Source organism: Culicoides brevitarsis, chromosome 1, assembly GCF_036172545.1.
Source record: "Culicoides brevitarsis isolate CSIRO-B50_1 chromosome 1, AGI_CSIRO_Cbre_v1, whole genome shotgun sequence".
NCBI lineage: Eukaryota > Metazoa > Arthropoda > Insecta > Diptera > Ceratopogonidae > Culicoides > Culicoides brevitarsis.
Genome location: NC_087085.1, coordinates 18,053,481 through 18,075,080, shown reverse-complemented (window position 1 = coordinate 18,075,080; position 21,600 = coordinate 18,053,481). Strand labels below are relative to the sequence as shown.

Sequence of the window (21,600 nt, the reverse complement as noted above, 5' to 3'; positions counted from 1 at the left end):
GGTGCCGTTTACCGAATGCGGCGAACGTTGCAAGCAGAATCCGCCAGAGAAGAAAACCGTGGCATTTTGTTCTAATGAAAAGTGTTTTTGTCATAAGCAATATGTCATTCCTGGTAAAAACTACGATGCAAATTTTAATTTTACCGCGTCGAACAATGAAACAGGAAAGAATTACGTGACAAAAGTGAAAGGGAATTCTCGTGTGATTAATGGAATAATTATTTTTGTTGTTTTTAAATTTTTCATCGAGAATGTGATATGAATAGAAAAATAATTTTAAATTATTACCATAAAGATTTATTTTGAATCTTTTTTTATGTGAACGAGAAACTTGCAAAAAAAATATTTCTGAGTCATCAACTTTGACAGACAACGAAAAAAAAGTAATAAATTGTGAAAGATGTGAAAGTGAATATCTAGGCTTTATTATAATACATTCTCTTTGCTCATATATAGTTTGGACCAATATCATATAGATTTTGTTTATAAAATTTCTATATACTAAAGAAGTGTTTAATTGTGTTTTTTTTTATTATTTCTTTATTTTTTTAAAATTTATTTGAATGTTTGTTTGTAAAAAAAATCGGGAAGTTTTCGTTTCTTTATTATTTAAAATTATTTTTTCAAAAAAAATTATTTAAAAATTTTAAGTTATTTTTTTGTGGGAAGGAAATAATTTGAAAAAAAAATAATTAAAATAAAACAAATTTTTATTATTTTTTTATGTTTAATTTATTTACCATAATCGTAATATTATTGAATGAATATTTTATTAATATTAATTTTTTTAAAAATAAAAATTAAAAAAATATACATAAACATTAAATGTATGCAATAATAACATAATTTCAATACGAAAGTGCTCAAATATTTATCATCATTCATTTTTTTACGTAAATAGCGAAAAAAATACAAAAACCAAAAAAAAAGTGTATGGAACGGGATTCAGCTATAATATAAGTATATAGTTTAGTGTTGTAGTACATCTTGTTGTTGTTGTTTTTTTTTGTATAGTTTAATGTAACTTAACTCTCATTGTTTAATTTAGTTCTATTACAAACAAATACATGTTTCTATCGTAAATGTTACCTTAAACTTTAAATCTTTCATTATTGTTACATAAGAAAAGATCCTTAGCTCTTAATGTTTTTTTTTTGTAATTTTCCTTCAGTATTTTTTTTTCTATTTTTTAGCAATTTTTATCATTATCATTATAATAGTAATCATTAATTTTAATATACATTACTTTAAATCGTGTTTTGCATTAAAATTAACTTTAACTAAGCATGCGTATGTTCTGTCCGGTTACTTTCGATTAAAAATTTTTTACACCTTTTGAAAAAGAAAAATATGAAAAAAAAGAAAATATTATTTTATCTCTGAAATTTTATTGATAAATTGTATTACAATAATAATTAATTGATATTTTTCTTGTTTTTTTTTAATATTAATGATAATCTTATGGAAATTTTCATTTACGGGACAAAATATATAGTATTGGAATCGGAACAGACACACAGAATCATCAGTTTATAATTATTTTAAATGTTTATAGCGTTTTATTTTTTTTTTTTTTCAATATTGATGATGAAATGATGATGTACAGGTTGACATATACATACACAAGGGGGAATCATGTTGTTGTTCTTTTAAAATTATCTTAATAGTTTTTTTTTATAAATATTGTTTTTTTCAGTTGTTGGAGCAGTTTTTCTAATTTTTATATTTTTTTTGAAAGGGTTTTCAGTAAAAAAAAGGATTTCTCTCTTTTCTTCCTTAACTCACAAATAATGTTATCTTGTTTTTATTATGATTATTATCTTTTGTTTCATCTTTTCATTTAATTTTTTTTTCTCTGTACTTCCATCTATTCATTTAAATTTGCATTTTTGTTGTTGTTGTCTCTCATTAACGATTTGCGTTCTTCAATTGGTTAGACAGCCAGTCCAAGCCTTCGTACAAGCCGTCACCGCTGGTGGCACACGTTGCCTGGATGTACCAGTTGCGATTCCGTAGCGAGTGTAATCCTAATTTGTCAGTAATTTCAGCTGCATTCATTGCATTTGGTAGATCTTGTTTGTTGGCAAATATCAGTAAAACGGCATCTCGTAACTCGTCTTCCGCCAACATACGCATTAATTCTTCACGTGCCTCGCCAATACGCTCTCTGTCGTTGCTGTCAACAACGAAAATAAGTCCCTGCGACGAAAAAGATGATTAATTGTCACGTCATTGTCATTTTTTTTGCGTGTACTTACTTGTGTGTTTTGGAAGTAATGCCTCCACAATGGTCGGATTTTGTCTTGACCGCCTACGTCCCATACTGTAAAGCTAATGTTTTTGTATTCTACAGTCTCAACGTTGAAACCTGCGGGAAAAATGCACTTTGATCAGTAAATTGACGCGAGACGAGATGAGGTCAAGAGATTATCGTTTGTGAAATTTTGACGTTTAAAAACGAATGACAAACAAAAATCTCACAAAATTAGAAATCTTTCTTTGTCTTTGTGCCAAAACATAAACAAACGAAAAAAATCTCGACAAAATTTAATTGAAATCAATTAGTGACGATGACTTACCAATCGTCGGGATCGTTGTTACAATTTCGCCTAATTTAAGTTTATACAAAATTGTGGTTTTACCAGCTGCATCCAAGCCGACCATCAATATTCTCATTTCCTTCTTGCCGAACAGTCCCTTAAACAGATTCGCAAAAACGTTTCCCATGATTGATTTTTGTTGTAACGCTCACGTTCTTCCCGAAAAATGAAATTAGTGTGCTGCAAAAAAATGGAGATTTAGTGAATTTTTTTAAAAATTTCGTGCTGATAAGTGCCACAAACACAACAAAAGAGGCCGTTTATCATTGCCGAATGGATTATTGGCAGTCGCGATACACACTCACACACACAAAAGTCACACATATGCTACGTCATTGTCGTCGTCGAGCAACATAAGCCCGAGTTTCACAATTTTTTGCATGAATCATCCCGCAATCGACGTGCCATTCGAAATTGCACGGAACGCTAATTTTGATTTTCTCTCCGCTAAATGTTCGCATTGCAATTCTTTGACCATATTGTTCAGTCATCGTTTGATTTTTCCGACATTTTCTTCGTACACTGCCACACAAACACTCGCACACACTCTCACACTCGTACGTAGGTGCCAAGCAAGCAGCAACGATCCAGTCAGCAAGTGTATCCATAGGCGTTCGTACACATCGCGCGAACGAATGAGCTCACAATGGCATTCATTTTAAATGCTCCGCGAAGGAAAAAACGGGCAAATTGCCTTTTGGAAAATGCATTTTTCCCACCGAAAATACGGAATTTCGCACGATTGCGAGTTGCTTGGGACTTTTAGCGCTTTGCAATGCTGACTTTTCGTCCCCTTTCGTGGCTTTTGGCTGCGAATTTCTCGTGAAATTCTCGTTAAAACGCTGGCATAAAATTTCTCGGTCGGACACCACACCTTTTCGTTTTTTCGCGGAAAATACACAATTTTCACGGCACTTTTTTGTGGCACTCGGTGCGGCAGCGTCTTCCGCACACTTTTTCACAACTTTCGACGGACAAAACTTACTTTTATTAATTAAATAAGTGTCTGAAATGAACTTTTAGTGTGACGTGTCTGTCGTTTCTGTAGCTCTGCGGAATGTGGCGAGGGCCGAGGGAGTTTTGCATGACGAATTGATACTGGGATGGTACATGTGCGATATCCCATTGTAAATTTATCGTTAAATTATTTTAAAAATTTAAAGTTAAAAATTATTAAAATTAACTAAAATCTTTAATTTTTATTATTTAAAATTTTTAATTATTTTTGAACAAACTTTTAATTATTTTTTCTAATTTTTTTTTTAATTTTTGACCATTTTTAATTTAATTTATTTTTTAAATTTTTTTTTTTAATTTTTGTAATTGAAAATTAAAATTATCATTAAAAATTTAATCTTAAGAGATTTTTAAGCAAATTATTTCTAAAATTTTAAAATATGTATTTTAAATTTTTTGGCTTTTAAATATTCCAAGATAAATATTTTTATGCGAATAATTTTTTGTGAAAATTTTGTACCAAGCAAAGTTAAAATTATTAAATTTCAGAACTTTTTAATTTTTTTCTTCGACTTTTTTCTTTGAAAAAAATTTAAATCTTAAATTCTTTTAACATTTTTAAATTAAATTAAAATTTTTCTAAAAATTATATTAAAAATTTTAAATTTTAATGGTTCTTTATATTCAATGAAAAATTTACCAAGCGAAATATTTAAATAAAATTATTAAATAAATTCAACTAAAAATTTTAATTTATTTCATTTAAAATTTAAATTATTTTTAAAAATTAATTCTTTAATTATTTTCTTTCGAAAATTTAAAAAGATTTTAAATTTCTTACTATTTAAAAAAATTTTAAAGTTCCATTAAATAAATTTTTAGTGAAATATTTTAATTTTTATCATTTTGACTTGAAATTGATTTTAAAATAAATTATTTTTGAACATTTAAAAGCATTTTCTTTAAAAAAATTATGAAACTTTGAAATTTTGGAAAATTATTGATCTTTTAAAATTTATAAATGAGCTTTCACTAATTTAAAATCTTAATTTGATCCTTAAAATCATAAAATCTTTAAAAAATTATTTGAAATAAAACATTTACATGAGCCCTTTGACGCTCCATTTTAATTACCGGCCCTGCATTTTAATAAAAATTCCATTGCCCAGCTCAAAATTTGCTCATAACGACGCCATTTTGACACCCAATCAGATCAAAGTTCATCGTTTTCTCGTGTTCCCATTGGCGGAATCTCATATCGCCCCGTGATTGGCTGTACGTTTGTATTTTCGACCAATCACCATGCAGAAGTAACACAAAATTACGCACTGGGCCGATGCCATCCTCCAATTTGCCAAGCCGAGTTGTATTTGTGATTTTGTGCTGAAGAAACAAAATAAATCGAATTTTTATCTAAAATTAGGTAAGAAATAGTGAAAAAATTGCGGAAAAACGTGCAGCGAGTGTTCCGGAGCCCGCCACGCATGTTAGTTTTGCGCGATACGAGGAAAAATAATCCGAGTAGCGATAAAATAAGAACGCGGGAAAATGTAATTATCAACAATTGTGTCAGTATTTTCGCGTAATTTTCCTGAAAATTATCGGGCATTCGCGTGTCAAATGTGTCGCGAAAACGTCCGTGCGATAATTTATACTGAAATGCGGGGAAAAATGGGTCAATTGCGAGGCAGATCGTTGTTTTGGAAAAGTCGACAACTGTCAAATAAATTGATGCGCCTGGTGGCGTCACTTCTTCGGCTCAAAATTTTATGTTAAATTGTCTGTTGACCAAGTGGACTAATTTTGGGCAAATGTTTTTCTCGTTTATTTGCAGTAATCCAGCGAGCAGATCCGAGAGAGGATGACAAAAGTTGAAGCAAGTGACATCGGGAAACATCCAAATCTAATAAAAAGTAAGAAATTGGTGCCAAATAACTGTACGCGAGGCAATTTCACAACGTAATGCATTTTTTTTCGCTCTTTTTTGCAGAAGCGCAGAACGAGATGACCGAAGTGGATGTCTTGGTATGCGGCAAATGCCATAACGTGTATCACCATGTCGAGCCATTCAGCGAACACAAGACAAAACCCTGCAAAGTGGACTCGACGTTGCGCGATTGTCGCGAAACAAAACCGAAAGTGTGGGCATTTCTGTTGTGGAAGGCCTCGCAAATCACCACGATGCAAACCAACACGATCAATTCGTGGAGCCTGTATCAGAAATGGATCGATTTGGAGGACGAAATTCGTGAAACGTGGATTGTAGCGGGCGAAACTATCCAATCTTTCGCCAAAATGGGACAAGGACAGTTGCAGGAGACACCGGTAAAGGTGACAAAGCATGTGCTGCAGGACGACGAAGCCGACGCCGATACGCCAAAGACGCGTAAACTCGAGACACAACGCGTACAGCAACAAGTTCAGATGAGACCCGTGCCCAAAACACTCCCGAAAACGGTGACGCCGACACAACAACGCACGGCGCCGACCCCATTGTCGCCCGTTCGCACATTACAACGCCCGGGAATCACGATCCGCAAGACAGAAGTTCCCGTCGTGTCACCCATTAAACACAACGTGAGTGTGCAAAAAACGTTGGGCTCACAAATTTTCTACGCGAAACACTTTGACACGGACATCAACATGCTGAAGGAGTATCGCGTCGAAAAAATTCTCGCGAAACGGTTCAATCCGCGCAAAAAGTTGCACGAATATTTGGTCAAGTGGAACAGCGAGGAGCAATTGGAAGCAAATACGTGGGAGCCGCAAACACATTTGGACACTTGTCTCCCCTTGTTGGAGATTTTCGAGACGCAGTTGGCGAAACAGAAGGAGGCACGCGCTAAATTGCAACAAGCAGCATTCGATCAAATCAAGGGCAATCCGAATGCGCAGTCGACGCCGAGACCGCCGTTGCGACCCACCCAAAGTAACATCAGTGATGCCATGCTGAAGCGCAAAGCACTCGAGAGTGACTATGACACGACAACGGAGGACGAGAGTCACGATTCGCCCGGCATTAAGCGCATTCGCAGTGATGGCGGTCGTGTTTTGGTTCGTCGTACCGTCAATGGAGCCACAAAATCTCCAGCTGCTGGTGAGTTTTTCGAACTTTTTGTTGGAAAAAAAATTTTCTTTTAATGTCTTTCATATAAAAATGGCAAAAATTTAAAAAATTTTAAACGTTAAAATTGAGATTTTAATTGATTTTAAATTATTTATTCTGAGATTTTAGAGTTTTTCAAGATAGAAATTGAAAGAAAAATCATAAAAAATATAAATGACTTTCAAAAATATTAAAAATTAAATTCAGAAATGTCTCCATGGATTTTTTTTTGTCTTAAAATATTTTTTAAAAAATACTTTAAAATGTTACATTTTTTTCAAAGTTTTTGTCCCATGCGAAAATCAAATGGAACAAAATAAAAATCCAAAAATTAAAAGTTTTATAAAAAACTAAGTTAGAAATTTTAAAATTTAATTCGTGTTTTAAGAATTTCAGCAAAAAAAAAAATATTTTTCTCTGTAGATTTTCGATTATTTTTTTTTTGTTTATTTTTTCAAAATTTTCACAAAAAAAGGCAAAAAATAAATAAAATTGATTTAAAAATTGCAAATTTATATAAAAAAAAATTATTTTTTAAAATTTGGGACAAAAACTTTCTGAATCATTTTTAAAAAAATATTTTTAGAAAAATATCTTCAAAAAATTTTTTTTTTTGTTTATTTTTTCAAAATTTTCACAAAAAAAGGCAAAAAATAAATAAAATTGATTTAAAAATTGCAAATTTATATGAAAAATAATTTATTTTTTAAAATTTGGGACAAAAACTTTCTAAATCATTTTTTAAAAAATATTTTTAGAAAAAATAATCTATGGAAAAAAAAATTATTTTTTCAAAAAATTTAAAAAATTAAATAAAAAATTATGAAAAATAATCAAAAACGATAATTTTTCATGAATTTTGTTTTAACCACGTTAGACTTTAAACTTTTTGTCAAGGAACAAAAATAAAAATTAATTTATTAATTTCAAAATTATTTCCTTTCTTCACACAGCTGATGTCGTTCTTACAAGTCCCAATGATAAAAAGCAAAGTGGCGTCGTTAAAAAGCCCGGTGCCAATATCGTGTCGCCCCGTTCCGAGCCCGCGCAAGTTCGCATGTTGCGCAAGGGAGAAACTGCCGAAAGTGGCGTTGTTCGCATCGTTTCGCAAAAATCTGGCGCCACACAAGTAATTCGTCAAAGCACCGGCTCAACCATTGTGCAACGCAACAACAGTCCCGCTGTGCAACGTGTCCTGCAAAAAGCCGCCTCTCAATCAACTGTCTCGAAGAAAGTCGTAGCGTCGCCGCAAACACGCGCCCCAACCACCGTAGGTCGTACAACGGTGACCCGCATCACGCGCAGCGACGGTCCCAAAGTAATCGAACAGAAAGTAATGACCAAAACGGGCCAGCGAACGCAGGTAACTCGTGTCCCGGCACGCAAACCCAGCAGCGATGACGAAGACGACGGTTTGCCGGATCTTTTCCCGAGCGAAGTAAAAGTTCCCGCTCCCGATAGTCCCGAAAGACCCTTGACGTTGTGTCCGTTGACGGGTAAAGTGCTTGGACGTGCCGAAGGAGAGAAGACTCCACCGCCAGAGGAGGAAAAGGAAGTGAAGGAAGAGATGAAACAAGAGATGCAGGAAGGCGAACAAATGACAGCCGACACGACAATTCAACAAGTGATGACGAACGAAGATGGCAGCCCATTGCTTGTAACGGGCGAAGATGGCACAATTTATCAAGTTGCCGGCAAAAATGCCGAGGGACAGACCATTTTGATTGCACAAGGCGCCGACGGGGAACAACAATGCATGTTTTTGGCAGCGGATGAGAGTTTAAATTTGCTCGGAGGAGAAGTAACAGAAGGACAGGTAATGAATTTTACTAATTTTTGTCAAGAATTTCGCTAAAAAATCAAATTTTAGGCTGTTGTTGAAGAACAAGCACAGGAAGGAGCACCCGTGACACAACAATTGACCATCCAAACGGAAGGCGAAGAGGGTCAAATCACTGCGGAAGTTGTGCAAGCTGAGCTCCCATCACCTGGTAAGTCATTCTGACCCTGAAAAAATCTTAATTTTACTAAAATTGTTCATTTCTTCTATAGGTGGCACCCGACGCGTTGTCCTACTTTTACCTGACGGAACTTTCATGATGACTGAAGTCAATGACGAGCAATACCAGAGTCTTAATCTGGTGCAGTAAAGCAAAAAAAAAAAAAATCAGAGAGAATCAGATATTTATCAATAATATTTTATCTAGCAGAAAAAAAATAATAATTAAAAAAATTAAGGATTAAGTGTACAGAGAAAGAATTTCCCTGCTTAACTAGAAAACTCAAGAACTTAGACGGTTGCTTTAAAAAAAATAATTTCTTAACCATTTAAAAAAAAAATCTATCTAGTTTTTAAGGCACTCTTTTTTATTAAGAAATATTAGAAATTTAAAACTTACACAATTAAATTTAGCGATGTGTATAGATGATTCTTAAAATTTAATTTCAATTTTTTCTTTCTTTCGTTTAATTTCTTTTTTTATGTGAATGAGGAACAATTATCAAAAAATATTATATCGTACAGAAATCATGTTTTCTCATTTCTTTTCTCAAAACAAAATTTATCACTTAGGACAAATATTTACATATTTAAGAGGAAATAACAGAAGATTACAACATATATGAATAATATTAATAAAAAACTATATTTGACTACAATTTTTTTCTTAGTATGTAAGAGATGATGCAAGCAAATTCATTAGAATTTAAATAAAAAGTGCGTTAAAATATACAAAAATTGTCTTTTTTTTCTCTAAAAATTGTTTTGAATTTATATTGAGGATGATTTAAACCAAATAAAACTCTAAAATTAAGCGGATTATATTCATTCTTCCTTTTTTAAAACTTGAGATTTTATTCCTTTTGCGGAAGTCCCATATTAGGAAACAAAAAAAAAATAAAAAATCTTAAATTATTACACATTTTTATCACATTTTACAAATTTTAAAAAAATCTTAAAATTTTCCCTTAAAATGAAAATTTACAATTTTTTTACTTAATTTTTTTTATATAAAATATTAAAATATTCAACAAAATTAAAAAAAAATCTTTGAATTTAATTATTTTTTTTTTCTTTCTAAAAATTTTGAAAGTTTTGTTCAAATTATTTTTATGGAAATTCTGTATTTTTGAACATCATAACTTTTAATAAATTTCAAATAAAATTTACCTTCAGTCAATATTTTTGCTGGCTTAAGTGTTTTTGCATTGATATTTGTTTATTTAAAATTGATTTAAGACCCAGGCGGGATTACAAAAAATTCATAACCATTATGAATCATTCGTAGAACAAAAGTACGAATTCATATTCAAAAATACGTTCATAAACGTTCATAATATTCATAAACGTTCATAATGTTCATAAACGGTAATAATTGCATTCATAATTGCGTTCATAATTTTTAGAACAAATTATGAATATACTTTTTTTTAAATTTTGTTTAAAATGCATCAATTTTTAGAAACAAAAAAGTCAAAAAAATATGTTTACGTGTATTAAAAAAAATCTCTCAAAATTTAGGTAGATTTTGGGTGAATTTCTGTGATTCAAATCTTCGATTGTGGAAATTATTAGTCGTTTTCTGAAAAGCTAATTGCTATACCTACGATTTAGAGTTTTTTGAGACATTTTTTGAATTATTTTTAGAAAGTTTTTTAAAGGTAATCTCAGAAAAATAGCTGGAAGACAAACCCTCACATATTTAAAATTTATTTTACAAAACTTTGAAATTGTAAAAACTCACATTTTTAAATTTTATACTAAATGTGATTTTATATTAAAATTTTTTAAAATAGATTTTGAAATTAGTTGCTTAATTAGTTGCTTGAGTAATTATTTAAAAATTTTAAAAAAATAATAATTTATAATTTATTAAAATTTTGAACTATTTTTTCCGTATCTTACTTTTTTTTATAGAAAGTAATATTAAGATTTTACAAAAGTCGATCAGAAAATTTTAAACTTTACTGAATCATTGTTAGCACTATTGATGAATCACACGAAAATTATGAATTATGAAAATTATGAACGTTCATAATTCTCTCATACACGTACAAATTTTGTACACGCTTTTCATAATTTCATAATCAAATTTCGGGTATGAACGTTATTACCGAGGTAATATGAATTCATGAGTAATTTTCCTGATTCATAACTGAAACGATCTCGCCTGGTTTAAGACCATTTTAGTTAAAACTGAAAAAATTAATATCAAAAAAAAACTTTAAAAAAATTTTTTGACAAAAAAATAACAGCAATTTTTATGAAAAATATTTTTTCATACAAATTATTTGAAAAATTAAAAAAAAAATAAAATCAAAAAAAAAAAAAATTTAAAATAAGACCAAAAAACAATAATACAGTCAATGCCCCCATATTGGGATAGCACTCAATTCGGACAGGTCCCCATATTCGGACACCAAATACAAGGGAAATTTTAAGTCAAAAAATGAATTTACCACTAAATTCAACATTTTTCACCTGATTTCATAAAAATATTAAGAAAAACAGAAATTAAACATTATTTTTCTTTATTTGCTTAGTGCCCGGCTTTGGTAACACACGGTTCTCAATTCGGCCGATTTGGTTTTTTCAGCTGCCGAAAATGGGGGCATTGACTGTATTTGATGAAATTTTTAACTTTTTTTTTGCCCCACGCGTTTTTGGAATTTACCTAAATATTGAGTATCATTTTAAGCGGCCTAAACAAAAATTTTAAATTTTAGAGGATAATTTCTTTAAAAATAGCCCTTTTTAGTAATTTTTTACTAAGAATGTCTATACTACATGAAATATTTTTTTATCAATGAATATAATTTCAAATAATTCAAATAATTTAAAATTAATTTAATGAAATTTTGTTCTTATTTAAAATTTTATTTATTTTTATATGAAAAATTTAATAATTAATTTCGAATTTTACATTTAAAAATTTTATTTTGTAAAGTTGCATAGAAAATTTTTAAATATTGGAAATATTTTGTTTAAATTTGAATAAAATTTAAATTAAAACTGATTAAATTCTGATAAAATTTCATCAACATACATTTAAAACGGTCATTTTTCGAATAATTAACTTTAATTTGCCGCTTGCTTATTCAAAAATTCCCTTCCAACATTCAATTTCAGACGACAACAAAAAGATGATAAAAACCAAGACAGCATTTCATTAAAAAACTTTAAATTTTAAGCTTAATATACTCAATTTAATTGACTAAATTCATTTTGAACTCCTGTTTTATCACATTCAACTGAAGACCACACGAATTATATCGCAAAATCAGGTAAATTTCACGTTAAAATATTCGCCGGATACAATTGCGCGGAATCAGCATTTTTATCACATGCAAATATTTTGCTTATTTTTCAGATTTTGTCCGCAAAATGGACGATGAGCCAGAATTTGTGCTCACGCGGTTCATTAATCCGCATCTCATGTGGATCAGATCCTTGAAACCTTCGGATGAATTCACAAATTTCGAGGAGCAGTTCAACAGACAGTACAAAAACAACAAAAATCTGGACAACGATGTTTGTAAGCCAAAAATTGGTGATGTGAGTAACAGTTTTTTTTTATTTTTCCCAAAATTTTCTTAATTTTCCTTGTAGATGGTGGCTTATTTCGATCGTGCCATCAAAAAATGGTATCGAGCAGTGGTGGATCTCATTATTGAAGTACCGAATGTTTATTATTTGTGGCTCGTGGATTATGGATACAGCATCAAAGTATCTGCGAACAGCGTGAATACGTTAGAAAGGAAATTTCGCACACCCGAAACATTTGGAAATGTCTTGCAAGTTGGCGTAGCGAATATTTTGCCAGCAACGGAAGATTATGACTTTCTGAATGAGCAGCCAGTGATCGAAATGGCGAATTGCTGGAAAGAATCCACAATTATGCAGCTGCAGAAAATCTTTGATATGTCATATGCGGTCGAATTTCAGGAAAAACTTCGAATTGGCGAGAAAATTTTCGGAGATTTGACAATTCACACGAATACGGGGAAAGTTTTGAACTTACGGAAGGTGTTGACAAAATCTCCGAACGCTGTTGAAGTGAAGCCAGATGAATTTACGGAAAATATGGAACGCATCAACACCGTAAATATTGATCGGTACTTGGATAATAATCGACAATGCATCAAAACTCCCGAAAGAAAAGGAAAATTACCGAAAAAAGTCTCTCCTGTACCGCTTGTAGCAAAACCAAAAATCGTTTCAGACAAAGAAATTGATGAAATGCCACCTCTTGTTGCCTTTGAAGAGTCTCATGTAGCTGTAAAAAGTGACGCTGAGAGTCAAATGGACGAATATGAGTCAAGTTTAACAAATTCCGACAAAATGACTCCAAATTCAAAGAAAAATGCTATGGACCGTTTGCGACAAATGCGAGCTAAGAAGTTGAATGATGATGAACAAAGTAATCATTCAAGTTCGAGTTCATCTTCGACTATTATGCCGTCGTGCTACGATCAAATTCTGGCACAAGAAGATAGAATTAAGAAATTGAAACCTCGTAAGCCGGGATTGAGTCGTCTTGATAAAATGCTGGCTAAAAGAAATGCCTTAACGAACAAATTAGAAGAAAAAAAAGTTAATAAAGAACAAAAAACTCCAGATAATTCGGCAAAAAGCTCACCTGATGATAAGATATCGAGAATGCATAAAAGTTTGTCACCAACAACGGATCTGGGACTTAATGATCAACTGAAATCACGACAATATCTTAAATATCGTACTACTGATGATGATGATTTGTAAGTAAAACTTTAGAATTTTTTTTTTCAATTCCTTCTTCGATCAAATATGAACAGAAATCATCTTCAGAATGACTTTTTATTCAGTTTAAAGCTTAAAATTGCTCAAAAATTGACTTGCAAAATTTATCACGATTTTAAGTCAGCATGAGGAAAAATCGTGAAAAATTTTATTTGTTCGAAAATTGAAAAAATATGAATGGAAATCATCTTCAGAATGACTTTTTATTCAGTTTCAAGCTTAAAATTGCTCAAAAATTGACTTGCAAAATTTATCACGATTTTAAGTCAGCATGAGGAAAAATCGTGAAAAATTTTATTTGTTCGAAAATTGAGAAAATATGAATGGAAATCATCTTCAGAATGATTTTTTATTCAGTTTCAAGCTTAAAATTGCTCAAAAATTGACTTGCAAAATTTATCACGATTTTATGTCAACATGAGGAAAAATCGTGAAAAATTTTATTTGTTCGAAAATTGAGAAAATATGAATGGAAATCATCTTCAGAATGACTTTTTATTCAGTTTCAAGCTTAAAATTGCTCAAAAATTGACTTGCAAAATTTATCACGATTTTAAGTCAGCATGAGGAAAAATCGTGAAAAATTTTATTTGTTCGAAAATTGAGAAAATATGAATGGAAATCATCTTCAGAATGACTTTTTATTCAGTTTCAAGCTTAAAATTGCTCAAAAATTGACTTGCAAAATTTATCACGATTTTAAGTCAGCATGAGGAAAAATCGTGAAAAATTTTATTTGTTCGAAAATTGAGAAAATATGAATGGAAATCATCTTCAGAATGACTTTTTATTCAGTTTCAAGCTTAAAATTGCTCAAAAATTGACTTGCAAAATTTATCACGATTTTAAGTCAGCATGAGGAAAAATCGTGAAAAATTTTATTTGTTCGAAAATTGAGAAAATATGAATGGAAATCATCTTCAGAATGACTTTTTATTCAGAATGACTTTTTCACGATTTTAAGTTCAGTTTCAAGACTTTTTAAGTTTCAATTGCTCAAAAATTGACTTGCAAAATTTATCACGATTTTAAGTCAGCATGAGGAAAAATCGTGAAAAATTTTATTTGTTCGAAAATTGAGAAAATATGAATGGAAATCATCTTCAGAATGACTTTTTATTCAGTTTCAAGCTTAAAATTGCTCAAAAATTGACTTGCAAAAGAATCGTGAAAAATTTTATTTGTTCGAAAATTGAGAAAATATGAATGGAAATCATCTTCAGAATGACTTTTTATTCAGTTTCAAGCTTAAAATTGCTCAAAAATTGACTTGCAAAATTTATCCCGATTTTAATTCAACATGAGAAAGAATCGTGAAAAATTTTATTTGTTCGAAAATTGAGAAAATATGAATGGAAATCATCTTCAGAATGACTTTTTATTCAGTTTCAAGCTTAAAATTGCTCAAAAATTGACTTGCAAATTTTATCACGATTTTTAGTCAGCATGAGGAAAAATCGTGAAAAATTTTATTTGTTCGAAAATTGAGAAAATATGAATGGAAATCATCTTCAGAATGACTTTTTATTCAGTTTCAAGCTTAAAATTGCTCAAAAATTGACTTGCAAAATTTATCACGATTTTAAGTCAGCATGAGGAAAAATCGTGAAAAATTTTATTTGCTCGAAAATTGAGAAAATATGAATGAAAATCATCTTCAGAAATTGAGTCAAAATGAACAGAAATCAAGTATTTCAAAACTTTTTTTTTTGCCCCCTCCCCATTTTAAAAAAAATTCTTTTGGGACAAAAACATTAAAAACGGCCTTAATCAATTTTTTAAAATTTCTTTTACAGTTACCGCTCCATTGTGGACTTTCCGCTAGTCATGGTGCACGGCAAGCATCCCGCACGTGCTGTTTACAACTACAATGAAGTGCCATTTACTCCAGAAGTCTTTGAAGCGATAAAAAAACGCACACCGCGCAACGAAATCCGCCGACTTCAGGCTCATGTATGGCCTCACATCATGCACGAAGACTCTGCTGTCCTCATCGGGAAACCTGGATCCGGAAAAACTTCCACTTTAATTCCTGCAATTTGTTCCTTAGTCATTGTAAGTCTTAAATTTACTCAAATTTTTCAATTTTAACCATAATTTTAACCCAAATTTTTGCTTTTTTTTTCATCAGCGTCTCCATGAAGACGAACAAATCCCAGAAAGTTCTGGTCCAGCAGTCATTATTGTTGCTGCATTTGCCGATAATGTCTCCGAAATTTGTTGCAACATCAGATTTCACTTGAGAAAATGGAACGAGCGACAGGAAGAGGACAAGAAAATTCTCGTTGAAGAAGCGTACGGCATGCACAGAAAAGAGGAAGTTGAGGCTTCGTTACTTAATGGCGTCGGAGTGTTGGTTGTGACGCCTCCGTGTCTCCAACGAATGATCGAGCGATCCAAAGAAGTTCCGTTATTCCGAAAATCTCGCGTCAAAATTATGGTAGTTGAAGATTTCGATGTCGTTCATAACAATTTCGGTCAAATTTTGTGCGATCAAATCCAATATTTCTCCGTTAAGCACAAAGACGGGAATCCGACTCAACTGATGATCACTTCGTCGCAGTGGGAGCCGCAACTCATGAAATACTGCACTTTTGGCAAAAATCCCGCTTTGTACATCGCGCATTACATTGAAGCTGCTGTTTACGGCAGAGTCCATTTTCGCTTGAATTTCGCGAAAAAAGACACGAAAAAGGTGTTGCTTCAACATTTCCTGGCTGACGACATTTACAAAGCGAAACGCACTATGGTCATTTGTTCCGACGACGAAGAAGTCGATGAAGTTTGTAATTTTTTGCGAAATTTGCATATCACGTTCACTTCGTACACGCACGACACCGAAGAAGCGGGACGTGAACAGGCTTTGTCGTGGCACGAGGACTCGACGCGACATTTATCCGTACTTGTGTGTTCCGACAACGTTTTGGGAGATCTTACCAAAGTAAAAAATGTTCAACGGCTCTTCCATTTTTCACTTCCTGACTTGTGGAGCACATTTTCCTTCCGTTTTTCCGTGTTTTTCAACAGTTACTGTGATTTTGTGAGTAAAAAGGGCGAAATGCCCCAAGGATATGAACCGCCATTCGCTCAAATTGTGATAGATGAGAATGCTCGCAACACCTTGCCACGCCTAACGGAGTTCCTGGAACGCGTAAATGCGAAAATTCCGAAGGAAGTCTTGGAAATTAGTCGTCAAATCTTGATTGCCAGAGATGCGTCGCGAAAATCCCTCGATTTGTGTCCTTATTTCTTGGAATATGGACTAGAAACGGGCAAATGTGCTCGTATCAACTGCCGTGATCGTCATAATTTGCTGCCTTGTGACAAGCCAACGAGTCGAATGCCACCGCACGGAGCCTTTTTAAAGGTAAACGTCACTTGCATCCACAGTCCGATACATTTTTCGGCGCAAGTCTTGGCATATCGCTTCCGAAACGAACGAGAATGGTCCCATTTTGACAACAAAGATCAAAATGCAGCCGACGTCGAGTTAAATTTGCAACTGAATCTCTATTTTAACAACTACGAGAACCAGCGGCAACAATCAAACGTCAAAAAAGGCGATCTCTGTGGATGGTTTGAAGCAGGTTCCACTTATCGACGTGTCCTTATCACAGAAAACCCGAAAAAACATCCGTCTATCGATAAGCCGCAAAAAGTCAACATTCGTTTAATCGACACGGGAGACGTGTATTACGATCAAGCAGTGACCAGTCTCTTTGAATTGCCAGATGCGCTTAAGAAAATCCCGCCACGAGCGATTGACATTCATCATACGGGTTTTGTGCCGTACGACGGAGACAAATATTGGGGAAATCGAGCGAAGAAATGTATCGACTACACTTTCAACAATTTCGAAAAAAAGATGAAAGCAGATAAAAATAACGCGAAAAATTATTATGTTCGGGTTTCGGTGAATTTTCGCTTGGAAAATCATATTTTTACGCCAAAAGTGACGCTGTGCGAGCCGTTGGAGGGTGAAAATTATGTTGAATATCCGTTGCACAAAATTTTGATGCGAAGTAATTTTGCACAAAAGGACAAGGAAGCGAAAAATATCAAAATTTTGAGCGAAATGGCAGAGAATTTAGGTAATTTTTATTAAAAGCGCTCCAAATGAAATCTAATAATTTTAAAAACGAGTAAGAAAAAATTTTTTTTTAATGTTAAAAAGTAATTAAATTTTTCTATTAAAAATTAAAGGCAAAAATTAAAATTAAATTTAAAAATTAAAATTTTCAAAATTTTGTTTTTTTTTAACAATTAAATTTTGTTAAATCTAAATTTTATTTGAAGAAAATTTTTTTTTTTCTCAAAAATTTTTACAAATTTTTTAAATTAATTAAAAAAAAATTTAAATTTTCTTTTTTGTTGAGGATTTTCTGGAAAAAATTATTTTTTGAATTTTTTTTTTTTTTATAACAATTTTTTATTAAAAATTTAATTTTTGCAAATTTGAATTTTAAAAAAAAAATCAATTTTTTTTTTAGATTTTTAAAAATTTTCTTAAAAAAATATTTTTTTTAAAAAAATTTTTCAACATTTTGTGTTTAAAAAAATTTTTTTTAATTTTGTAATTTTTTTGAAATTAATTATTTAAATTTCTTTTTATCTTTTTAAATTTTATTTTTTTAATTTTTTTTAAATTTTTTTTAATTGATTAATTTTACTATTTTTTAAACAAAATTATTGATTTCATTTAAAGCGACTTAATTTTTTTTTTATTTTTCGATGTTAAGGGAAAAATATTTACAGGACTCTTCGAAATAACAAATGACAAAACAGGAAAATTATGAAAATAATGAACTGAGATCGAAATAACATAGCTTTAAGACGACAAATTTCAAATAAATCAAGGAAGAAGGAAAAATCATAGGAAAATTAGAATTATTTGCACAAGAATCTCAATCACTGAGCAAACAATTAATTGTTAGAAAACCAAAAAGTCAAATTTTTCAATTTTTTTGATAAATTTGAATCAAGCCTTATAAAAAAATTCAAAAATTATCTCATAAAAATTGTATCAAAGACTAAAAAAAGAACAAATAAATATTTTTTTATGTCAAATCTAACAATTTTTGTTTTCTTTTCATTTTTTATAGGTTTCCGAAATGACGAAGATCTCGGTTACAGCTCTGCAAACACCTCAACGCCTTTCAGTGACACTTGTGATAACTCTAAAAACGACTTTGACATTTCAAAAGCATCACCTAGAAGTACTTGGGACTACTTGGATCGATCTACTTTGCATCAAATCGTAGTTTATCACATGGAAAATTCATCACAATTCTCTATTGTTCGCATTGATCGTCTCAAAAAGATTGACGAACTACACGATTTCATCAACAAATGCATGTCAGACCCGAAAAACGTTCGAAAAATAAAAAATCCTGAGCCAGGAAGCAATTGTTTGGTTCCCATGGACGAGGATTACGTTCGTGGTCGCATAATTGATGTCAAAAATGATGTAGCTTCAATTTTTATTTGTGACTTTGGTCGGTTAGAAAATTATGACTTGAATGAAATTTTTGAAACAACAAAAGAAATTGTTGAATTCATGTCTTATACGGCTATAATGGGATCATTTTCGGGAATTACGATATTAGAAAATGATAAAATCGATGAAATTTCCGAATTTATTCAAAATTCAATGAAAACTGGAGAACTTTTAGCTAAAGTTGTGTCGTTGAAAGAAAATCTTGAATGGCTTCCGGGACTTTATTACTACGATTTAGTCCTCGTTTTGCGTGACCAAGATGAAAATATTCAAATATTGAATCATGAATTGGTGAAAAAAGGTCTCGCTAAATGGATTTCAGGCTCAGAAGTTCAAAAAATGTCTCCGAAATCGATTATGAAAGAGCTTAACAAGGACCAAGAAGAAGATGAAAATTGGGAATCGTTCGTTGGAACATATAAAAAGACTGAAGTCACTCCTTTACCTTCAGAAGAAAGTATCGAGAGTGACTTAGAATCCTTAGCAAAAGTTTCTAACGAACTTTTCGGCGATGTTGAGCGACAAATCGACTTCGACGGTGAAGAAATGGTTCAAATGATGAAAATGTTCAAGTTGGATGCGTACATTCCGATGTTGGAAAAATCGAAACAGCAAAAATTGAAAGCAATTAAACCCAAAACCGACAAAAATTCAGAAAAATCTTGCAAGGAAGAAGTAATTAACAATCCACAACGAGCTTTAATTCACTCCACTCGTCAACCGGAAGTGCTTTGGCAACAAAACTCTTTTATGGTTATCATTTCCATCCATTTGGGAGACCATCACGACTATCATTTAGAAGTTTCAAAGTCTAGAATGATTTTTGCTCATTTTCCTGAAACTTCATCTCAACAAGAACCATCATTGATGGTCATAAACTTTTTTGGAATGGTCGTTCCCAAACTTGTGTCACACCAAATTCGTGGCTTAAATCTCGTAATTCGTCTTCCAAAACAATTTGTTGGTAATTTATGGCCTAATTTGACAAAAGAAGAGGACAAAAATCCGTTTATCAAGTATAAATTGGAGACTATGGAACCAATTGAAGAGGATTTTGAACCGATTCGAGAGGAAATTCGAAAAAACGAAAGTTTTGAGCAAGAAATTTCTTCAGAGGATGACGATGAATTAGTTGAAGAAGACGAGGAACATGATGATTTGGAAGATCCATTATTTGATGGAATTATTTAAATCAAAAATAGCTTTAAAAAACATCACATTTAGGAGATATTGACGAAAAAGTCATCCTATTTATAAAACTTTTTTTTTATGTGTATCACAAAAATATTTTTTTATGTTAAAAAATTAAATGTTTAGATTTTAAGATAATATTATGAGATAACTGAACAAGGAATAAACAGTTAAGTATTTATTTATTATTTAAAAAAATAAAATAAACAATAAAAAAATAAAGTCGCTTCGAATAAATTTCAAAAAATTTTTATTTCAAATCCAAAAAAAAAAAAAAAATAAAAAAAAAAAAAAAAAAAATTAAAAAAAAAAAAAAAAAATTAAAACAATTAAAAATTTTTATTCTAAAATTTAAATGAAAATTATTTATTAAAAATCAAAATAAAAAAATAGATAATGAATTTTACAAAAAAAAAAATTTCTATTTTAAAGGAAAATTTTTTACGAAAAAAAAATATTTTCAATATCTAAAAGTTTCTGATAAAAAATTTTAAAATTTATTTCAAGAAAAAAAAACAATTCTGGGAAAATTAACCTGAAAAAAAAATTTTAAAGTGAATTTTTTTTAAATAAAAAAATTAATTTACGCTAATTTTTGATGAAATTTTCTAATTTTTTTTTTTTAATAAATTTAAAGTATTAAATTCTTCTTGAAAACTAATCACTAAACGAACAATAAACAAACTTTCAAATATTTATTACCAAATAAAAAAAATCCTTTTGATCTAAACTTATTTAAAATTCCTTTCTTTAGCCATTGTTCCAACATTAAACGATTTTATGGTCAGTAATTCCATTAATCACCATTACTTCCTCCTTCCACTCTTTTCCTTATCTCACTTTTTTTCGTAACAAAAAAATTAAATTCTAATCTAAGATTTTTAACATTTTAATTAATTTTCTTCAACAAATTTATTTTAGCAGAAACTAATTAAAGGGTGCGAGCTCCTGGTTATTTGTAAGAAAGAACATAGGTACAACAGAAAAACGTGCCGATACTTACCTTTTTTCCCCGTTTTTTTTAATTAAACTTGAGCTTTCATCATTAAAAAAATATCAGTGAAAGAATATTTGTTTTTCTAACTTCGTCATTGATTTTATTTTTCCTTTCTTTTTTATTTTATTCAATTTTAATTATAATATTTTTGTTTTTATTAAATTAAAAGACTGTTGATAGTATTTTTTTTTACAAACCTTAAATAAAAAGAAAACTTAATGAAAACTAAAATTTGTACATGAAACAAATTTACATTCAATTTGACACTTTTCAGCTTTTTTTTGTGGGTTTTCAACACTTTTGAAGACACAAAAAAGATTTTACACAAGAAAATTCTATTTCTACAGTTTTTTTTATAATAATAATTATTATTTTTTATAGGATTAATCTAAATTCTATAATTTAATTTTTTTCTTATTTTAAACTTAAAAAATAATTTTTATTTTATTATTAGTTTTAAAATAAATTTACTAT

The 21,600-nt window shown here is 30.7% G+C and overlaps 3 protein-coding genes across 3 annotated transcripts; 2 read left to right on the top strand and 1 right to left on the bottom strand.

Moving 5' to 3' along the window:
• Positions 1 to 707: 707 nt before the first annotated feature.
• Positions 708 to 3,659, bottom strand: LOC134829302 (ADP-ribosylation factor 1). Its single transcript, XM_063842370.1, has 4 exons — positions 3,586 to 3,659; positions 2,580 to 2,780; positions 2,259 to 2,368; positions 708 to 2,199 (listed from the first exon to the last, which is right to left on the bottom strand). Exons 2-4 carry the CDS (start codon positions 2,725 to 2,727, stop codon positions 1,909 to 1,911), a joined length of 549 nt encoding a protein of 182 aa, XP_063698440.1. The 5' UTR covers positions 2,728 to 2,780; positions 3,586 to 3,659; the 3' UTR covers positions 708 to 1,908.
• A 1,247-nt stretch (positions 3,660 to 4,906) lies between these two features.
• LOC134826959 (uncharacterized) lies at positions 4,907 to 9,274 on the top strand. Its single transcript, XM_063839476.1, has 6 exons — positions 4,907 to 4,980; positions 5,392 to 5,470; positions 5,548 to 6,654; positions 7,617 to 8,479; positions 8,534 to 8,654; positions 8,716 to 9,274. Exons 2-6 carry the CDS (start codon positions 5,419 to 5,421, stop codon positions 8,811 to 8,813), a joined length of 2,241 nt encoding a protein of 746 aa, XP_063695546.1. The 5' UTR covers positions 4,907 to 4,980; positions 5,392 to 5,418; the 3' UTR covers positions 8,814 to 9,274.
• Positions 9,275 to 11,798: 2,524 nt separating this feature from the next.
• On the top strand, positions 11,799 to 20,359 carry LOC134838035 (putative ATP-dependent RNA helicase TDRD12). The gene is made up of 6 exons (XM_063853479.1): positions 11,799 to 11,946; positions 12,033 to 12,217; positions 12,272 to 13,419; positions 15,238 to 15,496; positions 15,573 to 17,532; positions 18,544 to 20,359. Exons 2-6 carry the CDS (start codon positions 12,047 to 12,049, stop codon positions 20,127 to 20,129), a joined length of 5,124 nt encoding a protein of 1,707 aa, XP_063709549.1. The 5' UTR covers positions 11,799 to 11,946; positions 12,033 to 12,046; the 3' UTR covers positions 20,130 to 20,359.
• The last annotated feature ends 1,241 nt before the right edge of the window (positions 20,360 to 21,600 follow it).